This window comes from Prunus persica, chromosome G4 (genome assembly GCF_000346465.2).
Source record: "Prunus persica cultivar Lovell chromosome G4, Prunus_persica_NCBIv2, whole genome shotgun sequence".
Taxonomy (NCBI): domain Eukaryota; kingdom Viridiplantae; phylum Streptophyta; class Magnoliopsida; order Rosales; family Rosaceae; genus Prunus; species Prunus persica.
In genome coordinates, this window is record NC_034012.1 from 650,982 (window position 1) to 670,343 (window position 19,362).

Below are 19,362 nucleotides of genomic sequence, written 5' to 3' on the forward strand. Positions count from 1 at the left end.
TCTCGTTTATCACCGACATTTTTCTAGCACGACGTCGATGTAGAAAAAGAATGAAGTTGTAATTTAGCTGACTCTTTTTATATTTTGTTTATATACGGAGCCTCATTTCAAGAAAAAAGGAATGCAAAAATAAAGTGCTACATCTGAGATATAAGTTATGATAAGTTTCTTGATGCTCACATAGATAATCACAAGGGCAAATTGAGGTCAACCCCGAACTCATTTATTTGGATGGTGCCTTATAAAATTGGAAGGCGACTTTATGCGAGGTTGGTGTGAGTTCAATCATTATTGGGTATGCGAAATGATGTAACTGAAAAAAGTTTGTCCCTCTACAAATAAAAGGGCATGGCATTGATTGCGCAAAAAAGAGAAAGAGGAATATATGCCGTTGAGAGTGAGTGAGTGAGAGAGCGAGCAACTTAGCAAACAAAGCATATCTGATTAGCGAATAGTGATGCTGGATCAATCAATCAACTGCTTTAAAAGGAAGAAAATCATTGAAAAGCCTAAAGCCTAACCTAATTATGTATTGTGATTAATAATTTAATAACGTGATCTCGCAACCTAGTGGGCCCGACTCACGCAACTCCGTTGGTTAGCACGAGTGGTCCCTCTCGAGGGTTATCATCTAATTTAATAATAATTTATACCCATTTTACAGGTTTCTTAATTCTAATGGGTTTATGGTCAATATTCGGCTGGCAGCGGCAGGCAAGCATATAATTGTAATATTCATGTTCATATAAGTCATCAATGATTGGCAAAGTCCTCAATATCGCGTAAACAATTCTACACAAAATTATTTTTATAGTTGCCATTGGTACCATTGGTACATACATGGAGTTCAAGCAATGACGACGTCTTTTGATATTAGACACAACCCTAACTCAAATCTGGACTGGACCTGCAAATTTCTTTTACATATTTCCTTCTTCACAATTTCAGCCCACCCAAGCTTGAAGCTTCCTCCTTCAGCCTCTTCCCCAAGCCCCAAACCCCTCTTGCAAGGCCCAACCCAACCCAAACCCCACTTGTAACTAACGAGTAATTTAAAAACGCTTGAGCTTTTGAGCAATAGTTGCAAATCTAAAACATGCACAACGGCACAATGTAAAAGAGGTCAGAAACGCTTTCCATGAAAAGTTATGTAATGCGGGATAATTTTTTAATATGGCAGTTTGTGATTGGTTGGGCCACTATCACAAAATAATGTTATTCATGTTTCTTACAAGTTTATGAATTGGAGGGTATAATAAGCAACAAGATATAGTTCAATAAAAAACAGTATTGACTTGTAAATTGGTGATATTATATTCGAATTGTCATGATATTAGTGTGTGTGAGAAAAATCTCGTCTCCTAACAAACAAGAACGACAATTAATAAGCATGAAAATATTTGAGCCACCTCACTCACTCATTCATTTCGCACGTAGTTGTAGATGAAAGTGACCAAACAGGATAATAGAGTCGGGAAGCCAATAAAATAGCCCTTTGCCAATAAAATAGCCCTTTGAGCCAACTCACTCACTCCTTCTCTCCGGCTCCACCTCTTCCCCTATCGTCTCCTCATGTGATTTGTCTTTTCATTACACGCTATCGACGTGTCATAAAATTTATAGTTGTGGACAGCATCCGTGTCTACTTCTCCCACATGATTTAGAGACTGCGAGTCCCATTTTACCCTCACCACCAATGCACATAAGAACAAACTAATTAGGGACATAAGTGTCCTTTTAAACACCATTTGCCAGGCATGACAAGGCAACAGTACCAAAACTACCAGAAAGTTTTCAACTCCCTCCCAATTTCGAGCCCTTTCGCTGCTGCTTAAATTTGCTCAACCCAGAAAAGCCAGAACCACTTTCTTTACTCTCTCTCTCTCTCTCTCTCTCTCTCTCTGTAATTCAAGAAAGGAAAAAGACGAAAATGGCCTTCGCTTCGCAGCTAAACCAATTCCCCTGCAAGACGCTATCGCTAAACCCAGCGCACCACCGTCTCGCCTCCAAGCCCTTTTCCCTCTTGTTCGCGCCAAACTCTAACGTGCTCGCCGCCAAATTCAACAACCAACTGAAATTCTCCACCCATGAGTTCGTCGGGACCCGACCTGCTACCCGGCTCCGGGTGGTGGACGAGGACGAATGGGGCCCCGAGAAGGAGACCGAGTCGGCTGTGGCTGTGGCCGAGGATGACAAGCCGGCTGAGCCCGAGTCAGCCGAAACCAGTAGGCTGAAGAAGGCTCTGGTAGACTCGTTTTACGGAACTGATCGTGGACTGAGCGCTACCAGCGAGACCCGGGCCGAGATTGTGGAGCTTATTACTCAGTTGGAGGCCCAAAACCCGACCCCGGCTCCGACCGAGGCTTTGCCTCTGCTCAATGGCAAATGGATTCTAGCGTACGTAATTAGTCCCATCCATCCATCCCCTTTCACCTAAAACCCTAATTTGACTTTTAATTCGCAGACTGAGTGTTGAAGACAATTGTTTTGCAGGTACACTTCGTTTGCAGGTCTGTTTCCATTGTTGTCCAGAGGAACGCTTCCATTGGTGAAGGTCGAGGAGGTTTCGCAGACGATTGACTCTGAGAATTTCACCGTACAAAATTCTGTTCAGTTTGCTGGGCCATTAGCTACCACTTCTTTCAGCACTAACGCCACATTTGAAGTTCGAAGCCCAAAGCGCGTCCAGGTCTGGTCAATTCATTTTCCTTTTCTTTGCTTCCATTAGTGTTTGCATAAGTATGATTGGAGTTAGTTTCTACACAAGATAAATATGTCACTCTGGAAAGCTAACTCATTCAAAGAACAAATATGATTTAGGGTTCTTTGGCATATTGGAAACTGACTTTAAATGAGTTTTTTTTTATTGTTTCCCCGTTAATTTGTTGATTCAGATTAAGTTTGAAGAAGGCGTAATTGGGACTCCCCAGCTGACTGACTCGCTAGTGATACCAGAAAATGTTGAGTTTCTAGGACAAAAACTCGACCTCACAGTCTTCAAAAGTTTGCTCACCTCTGTTCAAGACACTGCTTCATCTGTTGTAAAGACCATATCCAGCCAACCCCCGTTTAAGTTTTCCATCTCAAACAGCAAAGCTGAATCATGGTTGCTAACCACATACCTTGATCCCGAGCTTCGGATTTCAAGGGGAGACAATGGCAGCGTGTTCGTGCTGATCAAGGAAGGCAGCTCCCTCTTGAGCCCCTGATCAAACTCACACATAATGTACTTGTTCAAGGATAGGGGGATGTAATTTTCTATAATGAATGATATGAATAATTTAATCACTGGATTGTACCTATAGTATACACACTCTTTGTTGACAGAACATATCTTGAGGAAAAATGTTGTGCATTAAACTTGAGTTGTCAAGGATAAACAAACATGGCTCCCCTGTTTCGGTGAAAAATTCAAGTTTGGTCTAAATTTATGCATTTCTTGAGCAGAGGGATTGCACAGCCAGATACGGATAAAACAAGGGATTTGAATAATGTAACAATAGTAAGAAGGAACAACATCAACAACCATGGCAACCCCATTTAAGTTGTAAACCCACAAGTTAATTGCAGCTTTCTTAATTTCATGGCAAAAAGGACGTCAAGGACATTAGCCCTTAGGAATCATGTGGTGCAGGCAGAATCAACAATCTTCAGCTAAGTAACCTCTTCTTTCTTCTCTCTCTCTCGGAAAAAGCATATACAAATAGTAACTTTAGATATTCGTTTTATGCTTTATATTTTCCAACTTTGCTAATTTATTAAGCAAAGTATTGTATATCAAAGTCTACAGTCTTAAACAAATGAACTAAGCAAAGGCAGATCCCTGTGCTGTACGGATCCTGTATACAGCTAGTAACCTTCAATATTCGTTTATGCTTATATTTTTCAACTTGGTTAATTTAGTAAGCAAAGTATTTTATATCAAAGTTTAACACGAAGCAAAAACCACCACCACAGAGCAGGAGCAAGTAGACATGGAGGACTTAGAGATAGAGCACGCAGAGATGGCGTACTGGAGAACGGAAGAGGTTCTTCTTAAAGACGAGGGAGAGAGTGCAAGGAAAATTGAAGTACTGAAACTTCCTTACGATCTAGCCATGTTGAATGACTGGGAAGGCATGAAGAGATACTACGTGGACAATCCGCAAAAACTGAATTCTCCAATGACAGTGGACGAAGACACTGCATTGCACATTGTAGCGTCCTGCTGCAGGAGAAAATCACAGGGCAAACAAGTCCTTGAATTCTTGATTAATTTACTGCCACCAAGCTATGATGAAAGATGCAAGGCCGTGAGGGTTCCAAATAAACTCGGCAACAACGTTCTTCACGAGGTGGCGATGTCCGGAAATCTGGAGGCAGCAACTTTCTTAGTGATCAACTTCAACAAACCTGCAGGAAAAACTAGTAACGAGGAGAATTCTACACTGCCTCTGCTAGATATTCGGAACGAATTAGGAGAATCACCATTGTACAGGGCTGCTGCTCTTGGTCACCCTGACCTGGTCCAGTTTTTTGCTGACGAACTGGAGGAGAATCCGGAGAATCTTCGGAGGCACTTCCACCGGAATGATAGAATGTCCATTCTTCATATTGCAGTCATTGGCCAACAATTTAGTCTCTCTCTCTCTCTCTCTCTCTCTCTCTCTCTCTATATATATATATATATATATATATATGTATAATGTATGCAGTGCACATTAATTTATACTGTTCTTTTGGCATCCAATATGCAGGGACTGCTCTTTGGTTGCAGAGCAAGTACCCATTTCTTGCAACTAAGAGGGAAGGTAAAGGATTGACAAGCCTTCAATTGCTAGCCCAAATGCCAACTGCCTTCACACCACAATTTCTACAAAGCAGATGGAAGATGCTCATATATTATTGTATGATGGTTAAGCCTTGCAGTTTAATTACAGCACATCAGTTAACAGATGCTCAAGTTTTATGACATTGACATGCATATTAATTCTTGTTATACATGCTGCTGCAGGCCTTCCTGCTCGAGACCTGGAGGTCACAACAAATCACAAGGATGATGTGGAGAGCAGCTTGGGCAGCAACCAACACCCCCAATCCATCTCTTGGAAGAAGCCTGAAGGTAATCAAAATAATTTGTGATCTAAGTAATTGTTAACCAGATTTTTTGAATTAATATTTATATATTATACATACAAGTTTAATATAGCTAGGACCCTGATGAAGATGCATGCATAACATTGCAGGTATTCTGAAGATGTACACTTCCCTGTGGGACTTCCTCGCTAAAGGTTGCTTAGTTTCTGGCTTTTCTATACTTTATGATGCATGCTTGCTTGCTTATTTCATTTCTCTTTCATTTGATTCTCTTATACAATAACTAATCGTGTATAAGCTTGGCCATGATGGATAGAAATGGACATAATCGAAAAGATCTGGAAGGATAAGAGAATTAAACATGCTCTTAAAAACCTCATCCCTTTGCTCGTCGAGAAAGACAATTCATGGCAGAATTCTAAAGAAGCAAAGGGCAAGACGATATCTCTGGGGTCAGTGGAAAATCTTTGTAAGGGTGATAATGATGGAGGAGATCAACAAGGAAAGGATTCCGCAGAACCAACCAATTCTAAGAAGCAGAGCATGTATAAGTATAACCCATTGCTTATAGCAACTATCACTGGAATTGTGCCTATTGTTGCAGAGATACTTAGGCAGCATCCTCAAGCAGCTGAGCACGTTAGCCATAGTGAACAGAACATTTTGCATCTGGCCATTAAGCACCGTCAAAGAGAGATCCTTGAGCTTCTAAAAAGGAAGCCAACAACCATCTCCAGGTTGAATGAGATGATTGACAGTGACGGCAATACCATATTGCACCAAGCTGCAGATAGGAGCTACTACTCTGTAGCAATTTCTCAGAATTTAATTGGTCCAGCCATGCAATTGCAAACAGAGTTGCGTTGGATGATGGTGAGATCCCTTTTATATTCACATTTACTTAATTATACATTTCTTCTCTGAACAAGAAGTAAAGACTGACAATAGATAACATGTCAATAGCAAAACGTTCATACTAAGCTAACCAATTGGCCATTGCGAGGTTTCTTAACTTTCCAATGCGGAACATTCTTCACATTCTCACAACTTACTAGTCCGTCGGTCAACTTGATAGCTGTGTGTGTTCTTTGTCCAGGGTGTGAAAAACATAGTACCACCTCATTACATCATGCACCACAACAACAAGGATCAGACAGCGGAGGAGCTGTTCAATGATGAGCATAATGAGCTTCTGAAGTCAGCACAAGAATGGATAAAAGACACAGCTGAGTCGTGCTCAACTGTGGCAGTGTTGGTGTGCACTGTGGTCTTTGCAGCCGCCTACACCATGCCTGGGGGTAACGAACCAAATGGCCTTCCAGTTTTCCATGATTCTCCTCTCTTCTGGCTCTTCACCTGCATGGATGTCGTGGCCATCGCCTGCTCATTGTCATCGGTAGCCTTTTTCCTCTCTATCCTGTCCTCTCCCCTTGAGTATCCTTTTTTCTGTCACGTTCTTCCCCGCAAGCTCATGATCGGGTTCACCTTGCTCTTCTTGTCAATGGCAACCACCATGCTGGCCTTTGCTGCTACCATTTTGCTTGTGATTCGTATAGAGAAGAAATGGACTAAGTCAATGCTTTACTCTATTGCCTTTTTTCCTGTCCCTCTATTTGGCTTGCTGCAATTTCCTATGTACCAGTCTTTCAAAGAAATATATCATAAAATTACCAAGATTTTCCGCCCCTTCTTCGTTCCCTTTCTCGGCTTTTGCAAGAGGAGATCAATATGTGGTAAGAGCAAGGCGAACTGAATCACAAAACTAGAGTGAAGCAGTACTATATGATGATTTGTACAATTTTAGTGCGTCTTCAATCTTCATTCGCAATTAATATGAACAATAAGAAGAATATTGAAGGGCCTTGTCATTAATTGTATGCTAATAAAGATTCAGTATCATGCTTTTGTTTGATTTGCAATTATGATATGGGTTTATTATATACAAATTTGTATCTGCTCTGGTTAAGGTGTCTAATGTCTATTTTGCATATAAGACTTGCTTCTGTGTCTTTAAATTTGGTGCTTTTTCTTGCTTGGGAAAAGATTAAACGCTGTTAAATGTTATTAACCACTTGCGTCAACCATAAACACATATTACCATGAAAATCGGCACATGAATGAAGTTACATAAGGACAACTACAATGGAAAATTTTTCAGTATCATCCCATAATCCTCCTTTCATTTGTATGCTCAAATAATTGGCACTGTTTCATCAATTAATGAAACACCTCCATATATATTATATACCATTTTCATACACTGGCATGGAATGTTTTCAATTGGAGAAAACTTGAGTTCTCACTTGGGCCAGGTTCTCAGGGACAAATAAATATACACCCCATTTGAAGTTCGAAGCCCCAAGCGCGTCCAGGTTTGGTCAATTCATTCCCTTTTCTTTGCTTCCATTAGTGTTTACATAAATAAGATTTTAGGTTTGATTCTTCCTCCGCTAATATGGCTTGTAAAAATAAATAAAAATATAAGTCCGGTTACTTTCTGCAGAAACCAAATCAAGGGAGACAACCCCCGTTTAAGTTTTTCCGTCTCAAACAGCAAAGCTGAGTCATGGTTGCTAACCACATACCTTGATCCCGAGCTTCAGATTTCAAGGGAGACAATGGCAGTGTGTTCGTGCTCATCAAGGAAGGTAGCTCCCTCTTGACTCCCTGATCAAACTCACACACACAGTAAGTTTTTAATGTGTGTTATGTTACTTGTTCAAGGATAGGGGGATGCAATTTTCTATAATGAATTATGTGAATACTTCAATCACTGGATTGTACGTATAGTATACATTCTTTGGCGACAGAAAATTTCTTAACTTAAATCATGTGACGCACGCAGAATCAACAATCTTAAGCTAATTAACTAAGCAAAGGCAGATACTTGTACGGATCAAGCATAGTGATAGTAACCTTTCTTTTTTTTCTCATTTTTTTTAAACTTTCGGAAAGAGCATATACAAATAGTAGCTTTAGATATTCGTTTTATGCTTTATATTTTCCAACTTTGCTAATTTATCAAGCAAAGTATTGTATCAAAAGAAGGCAGATCCCTGTACTGTAAGTACGGATCCTGTATACAGCTAGTAACCTTCAATATTCGTTTATGCTTTATATTTTCCAACTTTGCTAATTTATCAAGCAAAGTATTATATATCAAATTTTAACAGTAGCACATAAGAATTTCGTGTACATGAAGGAGCCGCTAGGCTAGGTATAAAACGAAGCAAAAACTACCACACACACAGCAGGAGCAAGTAGAGATGGAGAGCAAAGAGATAGCATACTGGAAAACGGAAGATGTTCTTAAAGAAGAGGTAGAGAGTGCAAGTGAAATTGAAGTACTGAAGGGTCCTTATGATCTAGCCATGGTGAATGACTGGGAAGGCATGAAGAGATACTACGCGGACAATCAGGAAAAACTGAATTGTCCAATAACAGTGGACGAAGACACTGCATTGCACATTGTAGCTTCCTGCTGCAGTAAATCACAGGGCAAACAAGTCCTTGAGTTCTTGATTAATTTACTGCCACAAAGCTATGATGAAAGATGCAAGGCCGTGAGGTTTCCAAATAAACTCGGCAACAACGTTCTTCACGAGGTGGCGATGTCCGGCAATCTGGAGGCAGCAACTTTCTTAGTGAGCAACTTCAACAAACCTGCAGGAAAAATTAGTAATGAGGAGAATTCTACACTGCCTCTGCTAGATATTCGGAACGAGTTAGGAGAATCGCCATTGTACAGGGCTGCTGCTCTTGGTCACCCTTACCTGGTCCAGTTTTTTGCTGACAAACTGGAGGAGGAGAATCCGGAGAATCTTCGGAGGCACTTCCACCGAAATGATAGAATGTCCATTCTTCATATCGCAGTCATTGGCCAACAATTTAGTCTCTCTCTCTCTCTCTCTCTCTCTCTCTCTCTCTATATATATATATATATATATGTGTGTGTGTGTGTGTGTGTGTGTATATAATGTATGCAGTGCACATTAATTTATACAACTATTCTTTTGGCATCCAATATGCAGGGACTGCTCTTTGGTTGCAGAGCAAGTACCCATTTCTTGCAACTAAGAGGGAAGGTAAAGGATTGACAAGCCTTCAATTGCTAGCCCAAATGCCAACTGCCTTCAAACCACAATTTCAACAAAGCAGATGGAAGATGCTCATATATTATTGTATGGTGGTTAAGCCTTGCAGTTTAATTACAGCATATCAGTTAACAGATGCTCAAGTTTTATGACATTGACATGCATATTAATTCTTGTTATACATGCTGCTGCAGGCCTTCCTGCTCGAGACCTGGAGGTCACAACAAATCCCAAGGATGATGTGGAGAGCAGCTTGGGCAGCAACCAAGACCCCCAAGCCATCTCTTGGAAGAAGCCTGAAGGTAATCAAAATAATTTGTGATCTATTTAATTGTTAACCAGATTTTTTGAATTAATATTTATATACAAGTTTAATATAGCTAGGATCCTGATGAAGTTGCATGCATAACATTGCAGGTATTCTGAAGGTGTACACTTCCCTGTGGGACTTCCTTGCTAAAGGTTGCTTAGTTTCTGGCTTTTCTATTCTTTATGATGCATGCTTGCTTGCTTATTTCATTTCTCTTTCATTTGATTCTCTTATACAATAACTAATCGTGTATAAGCGTGGCCATGATGGATAGAAATGGACATAATCGAAAAGATCTGGAAGGATAAGAGAATTAAACATGCTCTTAAAAACCTCATCCCTTTGCTCGTCGAGAAAGACAATTCATGGCAGAATTCTAAAGAAGCAAAGGGCAAGACGATATCTCTGGGGTCAGTGGAAAATCTTTGTAAGGGTGATAATGATGGAGGAGATCAACAAGGAAAGGATTCCGCAGAACCAACCAATTCTAAGAAGCAGAGCATTTATAAGTATAACCCATTGCTTATAGCAACTATCACTGGAATTGTGCCTATTGTTGCAGAGATACTTAGGCAGCATCCTCAAGCAGCTGAGCACGTTAGCCATAGTGAACAGAACATTTTGCATCTGGCCATTAAGCACCGTCAAAGAGAGATCCTTGAGCTTCTAAAAAGGAAGCCAATAACCATCTCAAGGTTGAATGAGATGATTGACAGTGATGGCAACACCATATTGCACCAAGCTGCAGATAGGAGCTACTACTCTGTAGCAATTTCTGAGAAATTAATTGGCCCAGCCATGCAATTGCAAGCAGAATTGCGTTGGATGATGGTGAGATCCCTTTTATATCCACATTTACTTTATTATACATTTCTTCTCTGAACGAGAAGGACAGACTGACAATAGATAAAACAAAATGTTCATGCTAACCAATTGGCCATTGCGAGATTTCTTAACTTTCCAATGCAGAACATTCTTCACATACTCACAACTTGCTAGTCCGTCGGTCAACTTGATAAATGTGTGTGTTCTTTTGTCCAGGGTGTGAAGAACATATTACCACCTCATTACATCATGCACCACAACAACAAGGATCAGACAGCGGAGGAGCTGTTCAATGATGAGCATAATGAGCTTCTGAAGTCGGCACAAGAATGGATAAAAGACACAGCACAGTCGTGCTCAACTGTTGCTGTGCTGGTGGCCACCGTTGTCTTTGCAGCTGCCTACGCCATGCCTGGGGGTAACGAACCAAATGGCCTTCCTGTTTTCCATGATTCTCCTCTCTTCTGGCTCTTCACCTGCATGGACGTCGTGGCCATCGCCTGCTCATTGTCTTCGGTAGCCTTTTTCCTCTCCATCCTCTCCTCTCCCCTTGAGTACCCCTTTTTCTGTCACGGTCTTCCCCGCAAGCTCATGATCGGGTTCACCTTGCTCTTCTTGTCTATGGCAACCACCATGCTCGCCTTTGCTGCTACTATTTTGCTTGTGATTCGTATTGAGAAGAAATGGACTAAGTCTCTGCTTTACTGTATTGCGTTTTTTCCCGTCCCTCTATTTGGCTTGCTACAATTTCCTATGTATCAGAAAATTACCAAGATTTTCCGCCCCTTCTTCATTCCCTTTCTCGGCTGTTGGAAAAGGAGATCAATATGTGGTAAGAGAAAGGCGAACTGAATCACAAAGCTAGCATGAAGCAGTATATGATTTGTACAATTTTAATGTGTCTTCAATCTTCATTCCCAATTAATATGGACAATTAGAAGAATATTGAAGAGGCTTGTCATCATGAATTGTATGCTAATAAAGATTCAGTATCATGCTTCTGTTTGATTTGTTTCGTGATTTGTATATGCTGGTTAAGGTGTCTAATGTTTATTTTGCTTATAAGACTTGCTTCTGTGCCTTAGAATTTGGTGTTTTTTCCTGCTTGGGAAGAGGAGAATTGATTTGCAAAATTAAATGATATATAAATCGCTTGAGCTACCATAAACACAAGTTAGAATGAAAAGCGTCTTATGAATTAAGGTCAACAACAACAATGATAAATTCTTGAGTTCTCACTTGGGCCAGGTTCTCAAGGACAAATTAACATGCCTCCATGCTCTGTTTCACTGAAAATAAAAGTTTGGTCTAAATTTATGCTCTGTTTCTTGAGCAGAGGGATTGCATTCGCATAGCGTGAGATGGATCATGAAACAGGGGATAGCTAAGATTTTGTTGTTGATAATGCAGTAATTAAATTTGAACACTGTAACAACAATTCTAAAGAACAACCTCAACAGCCATGGCAACAGTGGATTTAAGTTGTAAATGTAAAACAGTAAAATGCAGCTTTCTACTCCCTGTGAAAAATATCTTGTAATAGCATTACACCATCTGAGAATTGATTCCACACCATTAGTAATAGTAAGAACAATTTCCTTTTGTCTGATTGATTGAGTCCTTTCTCACTTTTCTCTCATCCTTTTTCTATAAATTATTTTTATCTGTCAAAGTTTACAGACAATAATATTCCTACACTTTAATCACCTAACGGTATCTGATCCTCTATGGCTCCTCCGATTTCTCCTCCTCCTGTGAAATGAAAGCCAGGAATTAATAATAACGGCTGTGTTAACGCACATCCCGAGCAACACATGCTTACAAAATAAAAGCCAAGATGCATGTGTGTATGCTTGCTTAATTATATTCCTTCAATTAATTTCCCTTTCATTTGATTCTCTTGTACATTAACTTATCGTGTATAATCTTGATGGTGATCATCGTGATGGATAGAAATTGGCATAATCGATAACATCTGGAAGGACAAGAAAAATAAAAATTCTCTAAAGGAATCGTCCGTTTGTTCGTCAAGGAAGACCATTCATGGCAGAATTCTAAAAAAGAAAAAGACGAGACCTTAATCTGGGGGCAGTAGTGGAAAATGTTAGTAATAATGAAGGAGATGAAAAAGGAAATGGTTCTGCAGTATCAAAAAAATCCAAGAAGCAGCATCTTTGTAACTATACCCCATTAATCAAAGCAACTATCACAGGAATTTATTAAGCGAAGTATTGTATATCAAGGTCTTCAATCTTAAACAAATGAACTAAGCAAAGGCAGATCCCTGTACTGTACGGATCCTGTATACAGCTAGTAACCTTCCACATTCGTTTATGCTTACATTTTTCAACTTGGTTAATTTATTAAGCAAAGTATCAAAGTTTAACAGTTACACATAAGAATTTCTTATACAAAAGGAGCAGCTAGCCTAGGTATAAAATGAAGCAAAAACCACCACACAGAGCAGGAGCAAGTAGGGATGGAGGACTTAGAGATAGAGCACGCAGATATGGCGTACTGGAGAACGGAAGATGTTCTTAAAGAAGAGGGAGTGGGCGAGAGTGCAAGTGAAATTGAAGTACTGAAACTTCCTTATGATCTAGCCATGGAGAATGACTGGGAAGGCATGAAGAGATACTACGTGGACAATCCACGAAAACTGAATTCTCCAATGACAGTGGACGAAGACACTGCATTGCACATTGTAGCTTCCTGCTGCACGAGCAAATCACAGGGCAAACAAGTCCTTGAATTCTTGATTAATTTACTGCCACCAAGCTATGATGAAAGATGCAAGGCCGTGAGGGTTCCAAATAAACTCGGCAACAACGTTCTTCACGAGGTGGCGATGTCCGGCAGTCTGGAGGCAGCAACTTTCTTAGTGAGCAACTTCAACAAACCTGCAGGAAAAACTAGTAACGAGGAGAATTCTACACTGCCTCTGCTAGATATTCGGAACGAGTTAGGAGAATCGCCATTGTACAGGGCTGCTGCTCTTGGTCACCCTGACCTGGTCCAGTTTTTTGCTGAAAAACTGGAGGAGAATCCGGAGAATCTTCGGAGGCACTTCCACCGAAATGATAGAATGTCCATTCTTCATATCGCAGTCATTGGCCAACAATTTAGTCTCTCTCTCTCTCTCTCTCTCTCTCTCTCTCTCTCTCTCTCTCTCTCTCTCTCTCTATATATATATATATATATATATATATGTATAATGTATGCAGTGCACATTAATTTATACAACTGTTCTTTTGGCATCCAATATGCAGGGACTGCTCTTTGGTTGCAGAGGAAGTACCCATTTCTTGCAACTAAGAGGGAAGGTAAAGGATTGACAAGCCTTCAATTGCTAGCCCAAATGCCAACTGCCTTCACACCACAATTTCAACAAAGCAGATGGAAGATGCTCATATATTATTGTATGATGGTTAAGCCTTGCAGTTTAATTACAGCATATCAGTTAACAGATGCTCAAGTTTTATGACATTAACATGCATATTAATTCTTGTTATACATGCTGCTGCAGGCCTTCCTGCTCGAGACCTGGAGGTCACAACAAATCCCAAGGATGATGTGGAGAGCAGCTTGGGCAGCAACCAAGACCCCCAAGCCATCTCTTGGAAGAAGCCTGAAGGTAATCAAAATAATTTGTGATCTATTTAATTGTTAACCAGATTTTTTGAACTAATACTTATATACAAGTTTAATATAGCTAGGATCCTGATGAAGTTGCATGCATAACATTGCAGGTATTCTGAAGGTGTACACTACCCTGTGGGACTTCCTTGCTAAAGGTTGCTTAGTTTCTGGCTTTTCTATACTTTATGATGCATGCATGCTTGCTTAATTATAGCTCTTAATTCATTTCTCCTTCATTTGATTCTCTTATACATGAACTAATCGTGTATAAGCTTGGCCATGATGGATAGAAATGGACATAATCGAAAAGATCTGGAGGGATAAGAGAATTAAACATGCTCTTAAAAACCTCATCCCTTTGCTCGTCGAGAAAGACTATTCATGGCAGAATTCTAAAGAAGCAAAAGGCAAGACGATTTCTCTGGGGTCAGTGGAAAATCTTTGTAAGGGTGATAATGATGGAGGAGATCAACAAGGAAAGGATTCCGCAGAACCAACCAATTCTAAGAAGCAGAGCATTTATAAGTATAACCCATTGCTTATAGCAACTATCACTGGAATTGTGCCTATTGTTGCAGAGATACTTAGGCAGCATCCTCAAGCAGCTGAGCACGTTAGCCATAGTGAACAGAACATTTTGCATCTGGCCATTAAGCACCGTCAAAGAGAGATCCTTGAGCTTCTAAAAAGGAAGCCAATAACCATCTCAAGGTTGAATGAGATGATTGACAGTGATGGCAACACCATATTGCACCAAGCTGCAGATAGGAGCTACTACTCTGTAGCAATTTCTGAGAAATTAATTGGCCCAGCCATGCAATTGCAAGCAGAGTTGCGTTGGATGATGGTGAGATCCCTATTATATTCACATTTACTTTATTATACATTTCTTCTCTGAACGAGGAGGACAGACTGACAATAGATAAAACAAAATGTTCATGCTAACCAATTGGCCATTGCGAGATTTCTTAACTTTCCAATGCAGAACATTCTTCACATACTCACAACTTGCTAGTCCGTCGGTCAACTTGATAAATGTGTGTGTTCTTTTGTCCAGGGTGTGAAGAACATATTACCACCTCATTACATCATGCACCACAACAACAAGGATCAGACAGCGGAGGAGCTGTTCAATGATGAGCATAATGAGCTTCTGAAGTCGGCACAAGAATGGATAAAAGACACAGCACAGTCGTGCTCAACTGTGGCTGTGCTGGTGGCCACCGTTGTCTTTGCAGCCGCCTATGCCATGCCTGGGGGTAACGAACCAAATGGCCTTCCTGTTTTCCATGATTCACCTCTCTTCTGGCTCTTCACCTGCATGGACGTCGTGGCCATCGCCTGCTCATTGTCTTCGGTAGCCTTTTTCCTCTCCATCCTCTCCTCTCCCCTTGAGTACCCATTTTTCTGTCACGGTCTTCCCCGCAAGCTCATGATCGGGTTCACCTTGCTCTTCTTGTCCATGGCAACCACCATGCTCGCCTTTGCTGCTACTATTTTGCTTGTGATTCGTATCGAGAAGAAATGGACTAAGTCTCTGCTTTACTGTATTGCGTTTTTTCCGGTCCCTCTATTTGGCTTGCTGCAATTTCCTATGTATCAGAAAGTAACCAAGATTTTCCTCCCCTTCTTCATTCCCTTTCTCGGCTTTTCGAAGAGGAGATCAATATGTGGTAAGAGCAAGGCGAACTGAATTACAAAGCTAGCATGAAACAGTATATGATTTGTACAATTTTAATGTGTCTTCAATCTTCATTCCCAATTAATATGGACAATTAGAAGAATATTGAAGTGGCTTGTCATTACTTGTATGCTAATAAAGATTCAGTATCATGCTTCTGTTTGATTTGCTTTGTGATTTGGGTTTATATATACACATTTGTATCTGCTGGTTAAGGTGTCTAATGTTTATTTAGCATATAGGACTTGCTTCTGTGCCTTTAATTTCTTGAGAACAGGAGAACCGGAGACCTCAAGTGCTATTAAATGTTATTAATCACTTGAGCAAGCTACCGTAAACAGGAGAACCGGAGACGTCATTTCATTTGTATGCTTAACATAATTAAAGAACACAAAAAAAAAAAAAAAACTTTAAAATTGGAGGCTGCAATTACAACACAGAACCCTGCATGTCTCTGTTGAAGATGGACCAGCTTCTTTCTCTATTGCTGCCTGGAATTGGAGGCCTTTGCTCTTGGACATGAATTAAGTTGGAGCATTTTGAAGGAAAATTTGTGCAACACTAATCATTTATCCACAATTGGCAAGTGGGCCAGGTTCCCAAGGACAAACATGTCTAAATTTATGCATGCATTTCTTGAGCATAGCGTGAGATAGATAGGGGATAGCTGTAGTTATGTTGTTATTGTCAAATTTGAATACTTTAATAATTGTAAGAACACACCTTGGAATAGTATCAATAAATATTCACTTATATTATAATAATATAGGTATACAATATAGTTTATTTTTTCCCCTTTTAAGGGGAAGCAGTTTCACTCCCCTCACCACCCTTCTCAAATGTTGACACATGTCCATGAGTTTTACTATAGTTAAGTCGAGAAACTTAATAATTCTCTAGAGAAACTCATCCCTTTGCTCGGCCGAGAAAGGTTATTCGTGCCAGAATACTAAACAAGCAAAAGACGAGACGACTGTGGTGCCAGTGGAACATAACGGATATAAAAAAGGAAAGGGTGACCAACCAAATCTAAGAAGCAGAAAGTTTATACCTATACCCCATTGCTTATAGCTACTATCACAGGCAGGGGCGGATCCACAAAGTTTGAGAGCTAGAACCCAAAAGAAATGCAGATAAAGTCCTAAATCAAAAGTACGATGGACCTAAAAAATGACGTAAATGCCCTAAAATGAGCAGGATTGCGTTAAGATATGCCAGTTCTTATGTCGAATAAGACAAGACACCTTGGGAGGCGATAAGGATTGCACTAATTTGTTAGTTTATTATCACATTCTTAGAGATATTTTTGGTACATTGCAATGTATGTCTATTTTTTTAAGTTGATGCACTTCTCTTTGATAATGAACATGAGTATTTTGTATGGTTTTATCTATTAACTATGAATTAGAGTATTATCGTTTCATTTCAATGGGTCTATTTTGCATATAATTTTTTTGAACCTTACACATTGACCTCCGGAATGAAAATTCTTGGATCCGCCACTGATCAAAGGATTTGTGCCTATTGTTAAAGAGATACTTGAGCAGCATCCTCAGGCAGCCGAGCACGGTAGCGTTGATCAATAGAACATTTTGCATCTGGCCATTAAGCACCGTAAAAAAGAGATCTTTGAGCTTATCGAAAGCAAGCTAACAATAAGGTCAAGGTTGAATGCGAGGATTGACGGTGATGGCAACACCATATTGCACAGAGCTGCAGGTAGGAGCTATTACTCTATAGCAATGGCTCAGAAATTAATTGGTCCAGCCATGCAATTGCAAGCTGAGTTGCGATGGATGTTGGTAAGATCCGCTTTATATTCGTACTTACTTGATATTATATTTTTTTTTCTTTGATATTAAAAGAGGCGGTCACGGACTCACAATATCGTACTGATAACCTGTTAATAACAAAAGTTGGTCTTTGAAAAGACAAACGTTGGGCTTAGACTTATATATGTTCTCGTCTCCAGCGTGTGAAAAATATAGTACCACCTCATTACACCATGCACCGCAACAACAAGTATCAAACAGCGGAGGAGCTGTTCAACGAGGAGCACAACGAGCTTCTGAAGTCAGCACAGGAATGGATAAAAGACACAGCTCAGTCGTGCTCAACCGTGGCAGTGCTCGTCGCCGGTGTGGTATTTGCAGCAGCTTACGCCATTCCTGGTGATAAATTTAAAGTACCAAAAGACTCTCCTTTCTTCTGGAATCTTCACCTGCATGGACTTGGCGGCCATCTCCTGCTCATTGTCTTCGGTGGCCTTTTTCCTCTCTATCCTCTCCTCTCCTCTTGAGTACCCATTTTTCTGTCACGGTCCTCCCCGCAAACTCATGACCGGTTTCATCTTGCTCTTCTTGTCCATGGCAACCACCATGCTAGCCTTCGCTGCTAGTATTTTTCTTTTGATTCGTGTCGAGAAGGAATGGACTAAGTCTCTGCTTTACTCTGTTGCCCTTTTTCCTGTCCCTCTATTTGGCCTGCTGCAATTTCCTATGTATCAGTTTGTCAAAGTCATATTTTATAAAATTATCAAGATTTCCCACCGCTTTGCCAAGAGAAAATCAGTATGTGGTAAGACCAAGGCAAACTGAATCAGAGAGCCAGCATGAAGCGTTATATGATTTGTACAATTTTAATATGTCTTCAATCTTCCTTCACCACTAATAAGGACTTGTCATAAATTGTATGCTAATTGAGATTTAGTATCATGCCTGTGTTTGAGTTGCTATTGTGATTTGGATTTATATATATAAATTTGTATACGTTGATTAAGGTGTGTAATGTTTGTTTTGCATTGTGCCTTTAAATTTGGTTCTTTTTCCTGCTTGGAAAGAGGAAAATCGAAGACCTCAAGTGCATAATTAAATACTACCAAGTGTTATTAACCACTTGAGCTAACCGTAATCAGACAATATTATCATGAAAATCATCTCATGACTTAAGTTACATAAGGACAACTACAATGACAAACTCTTCAATATCATCCCATAATCCTCATTTCATTTGTATGCTCAAATAATTAGCACTGTGGTCATCAATTAATGGAATTTACAGAAGAATAAATCAGAGCAAACTTCATGAAACACCTCCAGTATAATCCCATGATACTCCTCCGAATTCATGGAAACATAATAATTCAAGAGGCTGCGAAGATCTTTGGGCTCTTCAATCCGGTTCGCCATTATCATCTCCGCCATGGACTGCCTGAAATCCTCTCTTGGATCGTAAGAGCACTTTTCCATGGCAACCATCACAATGAATTTAGTTCCTCCTCCTGCTTGAAGTTGATGATGATCACCTGCTCTCTGCTTTCTTTTCTGACAATCTACATGTCTTGAGGCCTCCTGCCTCTCTCTAATCATTTGGTCCAATCTCTCTTGAACCATGGCATGTGACAGGCTTGATATGGAAGGGTACCTATCAGAGCTTGAGCTCTCTACCTCCTCTGAATTCGATGAAGACACGCTAAGCCTGCAGCTGCAACACAGAGCCCTGCATGCTCTCTGCTGAAGCTGGACTTGCTTCTTGCTCTGCTGCTGCCTGGAACTGGAGGAGGCTTTCATTCTTGGACATGAATTAAGCTGGAGCTTTGAAGAAAAATTTTGTGCCAAAATTAAATCATTTATGCACAATTGGCAAGTGGGGCAAGTTTATCATGATTGTGTCTTGTGTTTAGGACATTTAATACACGAGTTAGTGAAAGATTACAAGGCAAATGGGGAACATTCGTT

The 19,362-nt window shown here is 40.2% G+C and overlaps 5 protein-coding genes across 5 annotated transcripts; 4 read left to right on the forward strand and 1 right to left on the reverse strand.

Moving 5' to 3' along the window:
• Positions 1,775-3,380, forward strand: LOC18779871 (plastid-lipid-associated protein, chloroplastic). The gene is made up of 3 exons (XM_020561594.1): positions 1,775-2,397; positions 2,494-2,689; positions 2,895-3,380. Exons 1-3 carry the CDS (start codon positions 1,931-1,933, stop codon positions 3,207-3,209), a joined length of 978 nt encoding a protein of 325 aa, XP_020417183.1. The 5' UTR covers positions 1,775-1,930; the 3' UTR covers positions 3,210-3,380.
• LOC18778419 (protein ACCELERATED CELL DEATH 6) lies at positions 3,435-8,095 on the forward strand. The gene is made up of 9 exons (XM_020561592.1): positions 3,435-3,658; positions 3,958-4,617; positions 4,737-4,886; positions 4,994-5,101; positions 5,226-5,270; positions 5,393-5,949; positions 6,173-6,809; positions 7,397-7,448; positions 7,580-8,095. The coding sequence occupies exons 2-9, from the start codon at positions 3,975-3,977 to the stop codon at positions 7,737-7,739; spliced, it is 2,352 nt and encodes a 783-aa protein (XP_020417181.1). The 5' UTR covers positions 3,435-3,658; positions 3,958-3,974; the 3' UTR covers positions 7,740-8,095.
• On the forward strand, positions 8,246-11,313 carry LOC18779627 (protein ACCELERATED CELL DEATH 6). The gene is made up of 6 exons (XM_020561593.1): positions 8,246-8,967; positions 9,108-9,257; positions 9,365-9,472; positions 9,588-9,632; positions 9,755-10,311; positions 10,522-11,313. Exons 1-6 carry the CDS (start codon positions 8,343-8,345, stop codon positions 11,155-11,157), a joined length of 2,121 nt encoding a protein of 706 aa, XP_020417182.1. The 5' UTR covers positions 8,246-8,342; the 3' UTR covers positions 11,158-11,313.
• On the forward strand, positions 12,578-15,787 carry LOC18780137 (protein ACCELERATED CELL DEATH 6). Its single transcript, XM_020561319.1, has 6 exons — positions 12,578-13,430; positions 13,575-13,724; positions 13,832-13,939; positions 14,055-14,099; positions 14,235-14,791; positions 15,002-15,787. Exons 1-6 carry the CDS (start codon positions 12,785-12,787, stop codon positions 15,635-15,637), a joined length of 2,142 nt encoding a protein of 713 aa, XP_020416908.1. The 5' UTR covers positions 12,578-12,784; the 3' UTR covers positions 15,638-15,787.
• Positions 18,486-19,244, reverse strand: LOC18780176 (probable transcription repressor OFP9). The gene has a single exon (XM_007212858.2). The coding sequence runs from the start codon at positions 19,192-19,194 to the stop codon at positions 18,670-18,672; it is 525 nt and encodes a 174-aa protein (XP_007212920.1). The 5' UTR covers positions 19,195-19,244; the 3' UTR covers positions 18,486-18,669.

Coding starts and splice junctions, on each gene's coding strand:
- LOC18779871 (XM_020561594.1), top strand. CDS start 1,931: ATGGCCTTCGCTTCGCAGCTAAACCAATTCCCCTGCAAGACGCTATCG. Junction 2,398..2,493: donor AATGGCAAATGGATTCTAGC/GTACGTAATTAG, acceptor ATTGTTTTGCAG/GTACACTTCGTTTGCAGGTC. Junction 2,690..2,894: donor GAAGCCCAAAGCGCGTCCAG/GTCTGGTCAATT, acceptor TTGTTGATTCAG/ATTAAGTTTGAAGAAGGCGT.
- LOC18780137 (XM_020561319.1), top strand. CDS start 12,785: ATGGAGGACTTAGAGATAGAGCACGCAGATATGGCGTACTGGAGAACG. Junction 13,940..14,054: donor CTCTTGGAAGAAGCCTGAAG/GTAATCAAAATA, acceptor ATAACATTGCAG/GTATTCTGAAGGTGTACACT. Junction 14,792..15,001: donor CAGAGTTGCGTTGGATGATG/GTGAGATCCCTA, acceptor TCTTTTGTCCAG/GGTGTGAAGAACATATTACC.
- LOC18778419 (XM_020561592.1), top strand. CDS start 3,975: ATGGAGGACTTAGAGATAGAGCACGCAGAGATGGCGTACTGGAGAACG. Junction 5,102..5,225: donor CTCTTGGAAGAAGCCTGAAG/GTAATCAAAATA, acceptor ATAACATTGCAG/GTATTCTGAAGATGTACACT. Junction 7,449..7,579: donor GAAGCCCCAAGCGCGTCCAG/GTTTGGTCAATT, acceptor TACTTTCTGCAG/AAACCAAATCAAGGGAGACA.
- LOC18779627 (XM_020561593.1), top strand. CDS start 8,343: ATGGAGAGCAAAGAGATAGCATACTGGAAAACGGAAGATGTTCTTAAA. Junction 8,968..9,107: donor AGTCATTGGCCAACAATTTA/GTCTCTCTCTCT, acceptor TCCAATATGCAG/GGACTGCTCTTTGGTTGCAG. Junction 9,258..9,364: donor GAAGATGCTCATATATTATT/GTATGGTGGTTA, acceptor ATGCTGCTGCAG/GCCTTCCTGCTCGAGACCTG.
- LOC18780176 (XM_007212858.2), bottom strand. CDS start 19,194: ATGAAAGCCTCCTCCAGTTCCAGGCAGCAGCAGAGCAAGAAGCAAGTC.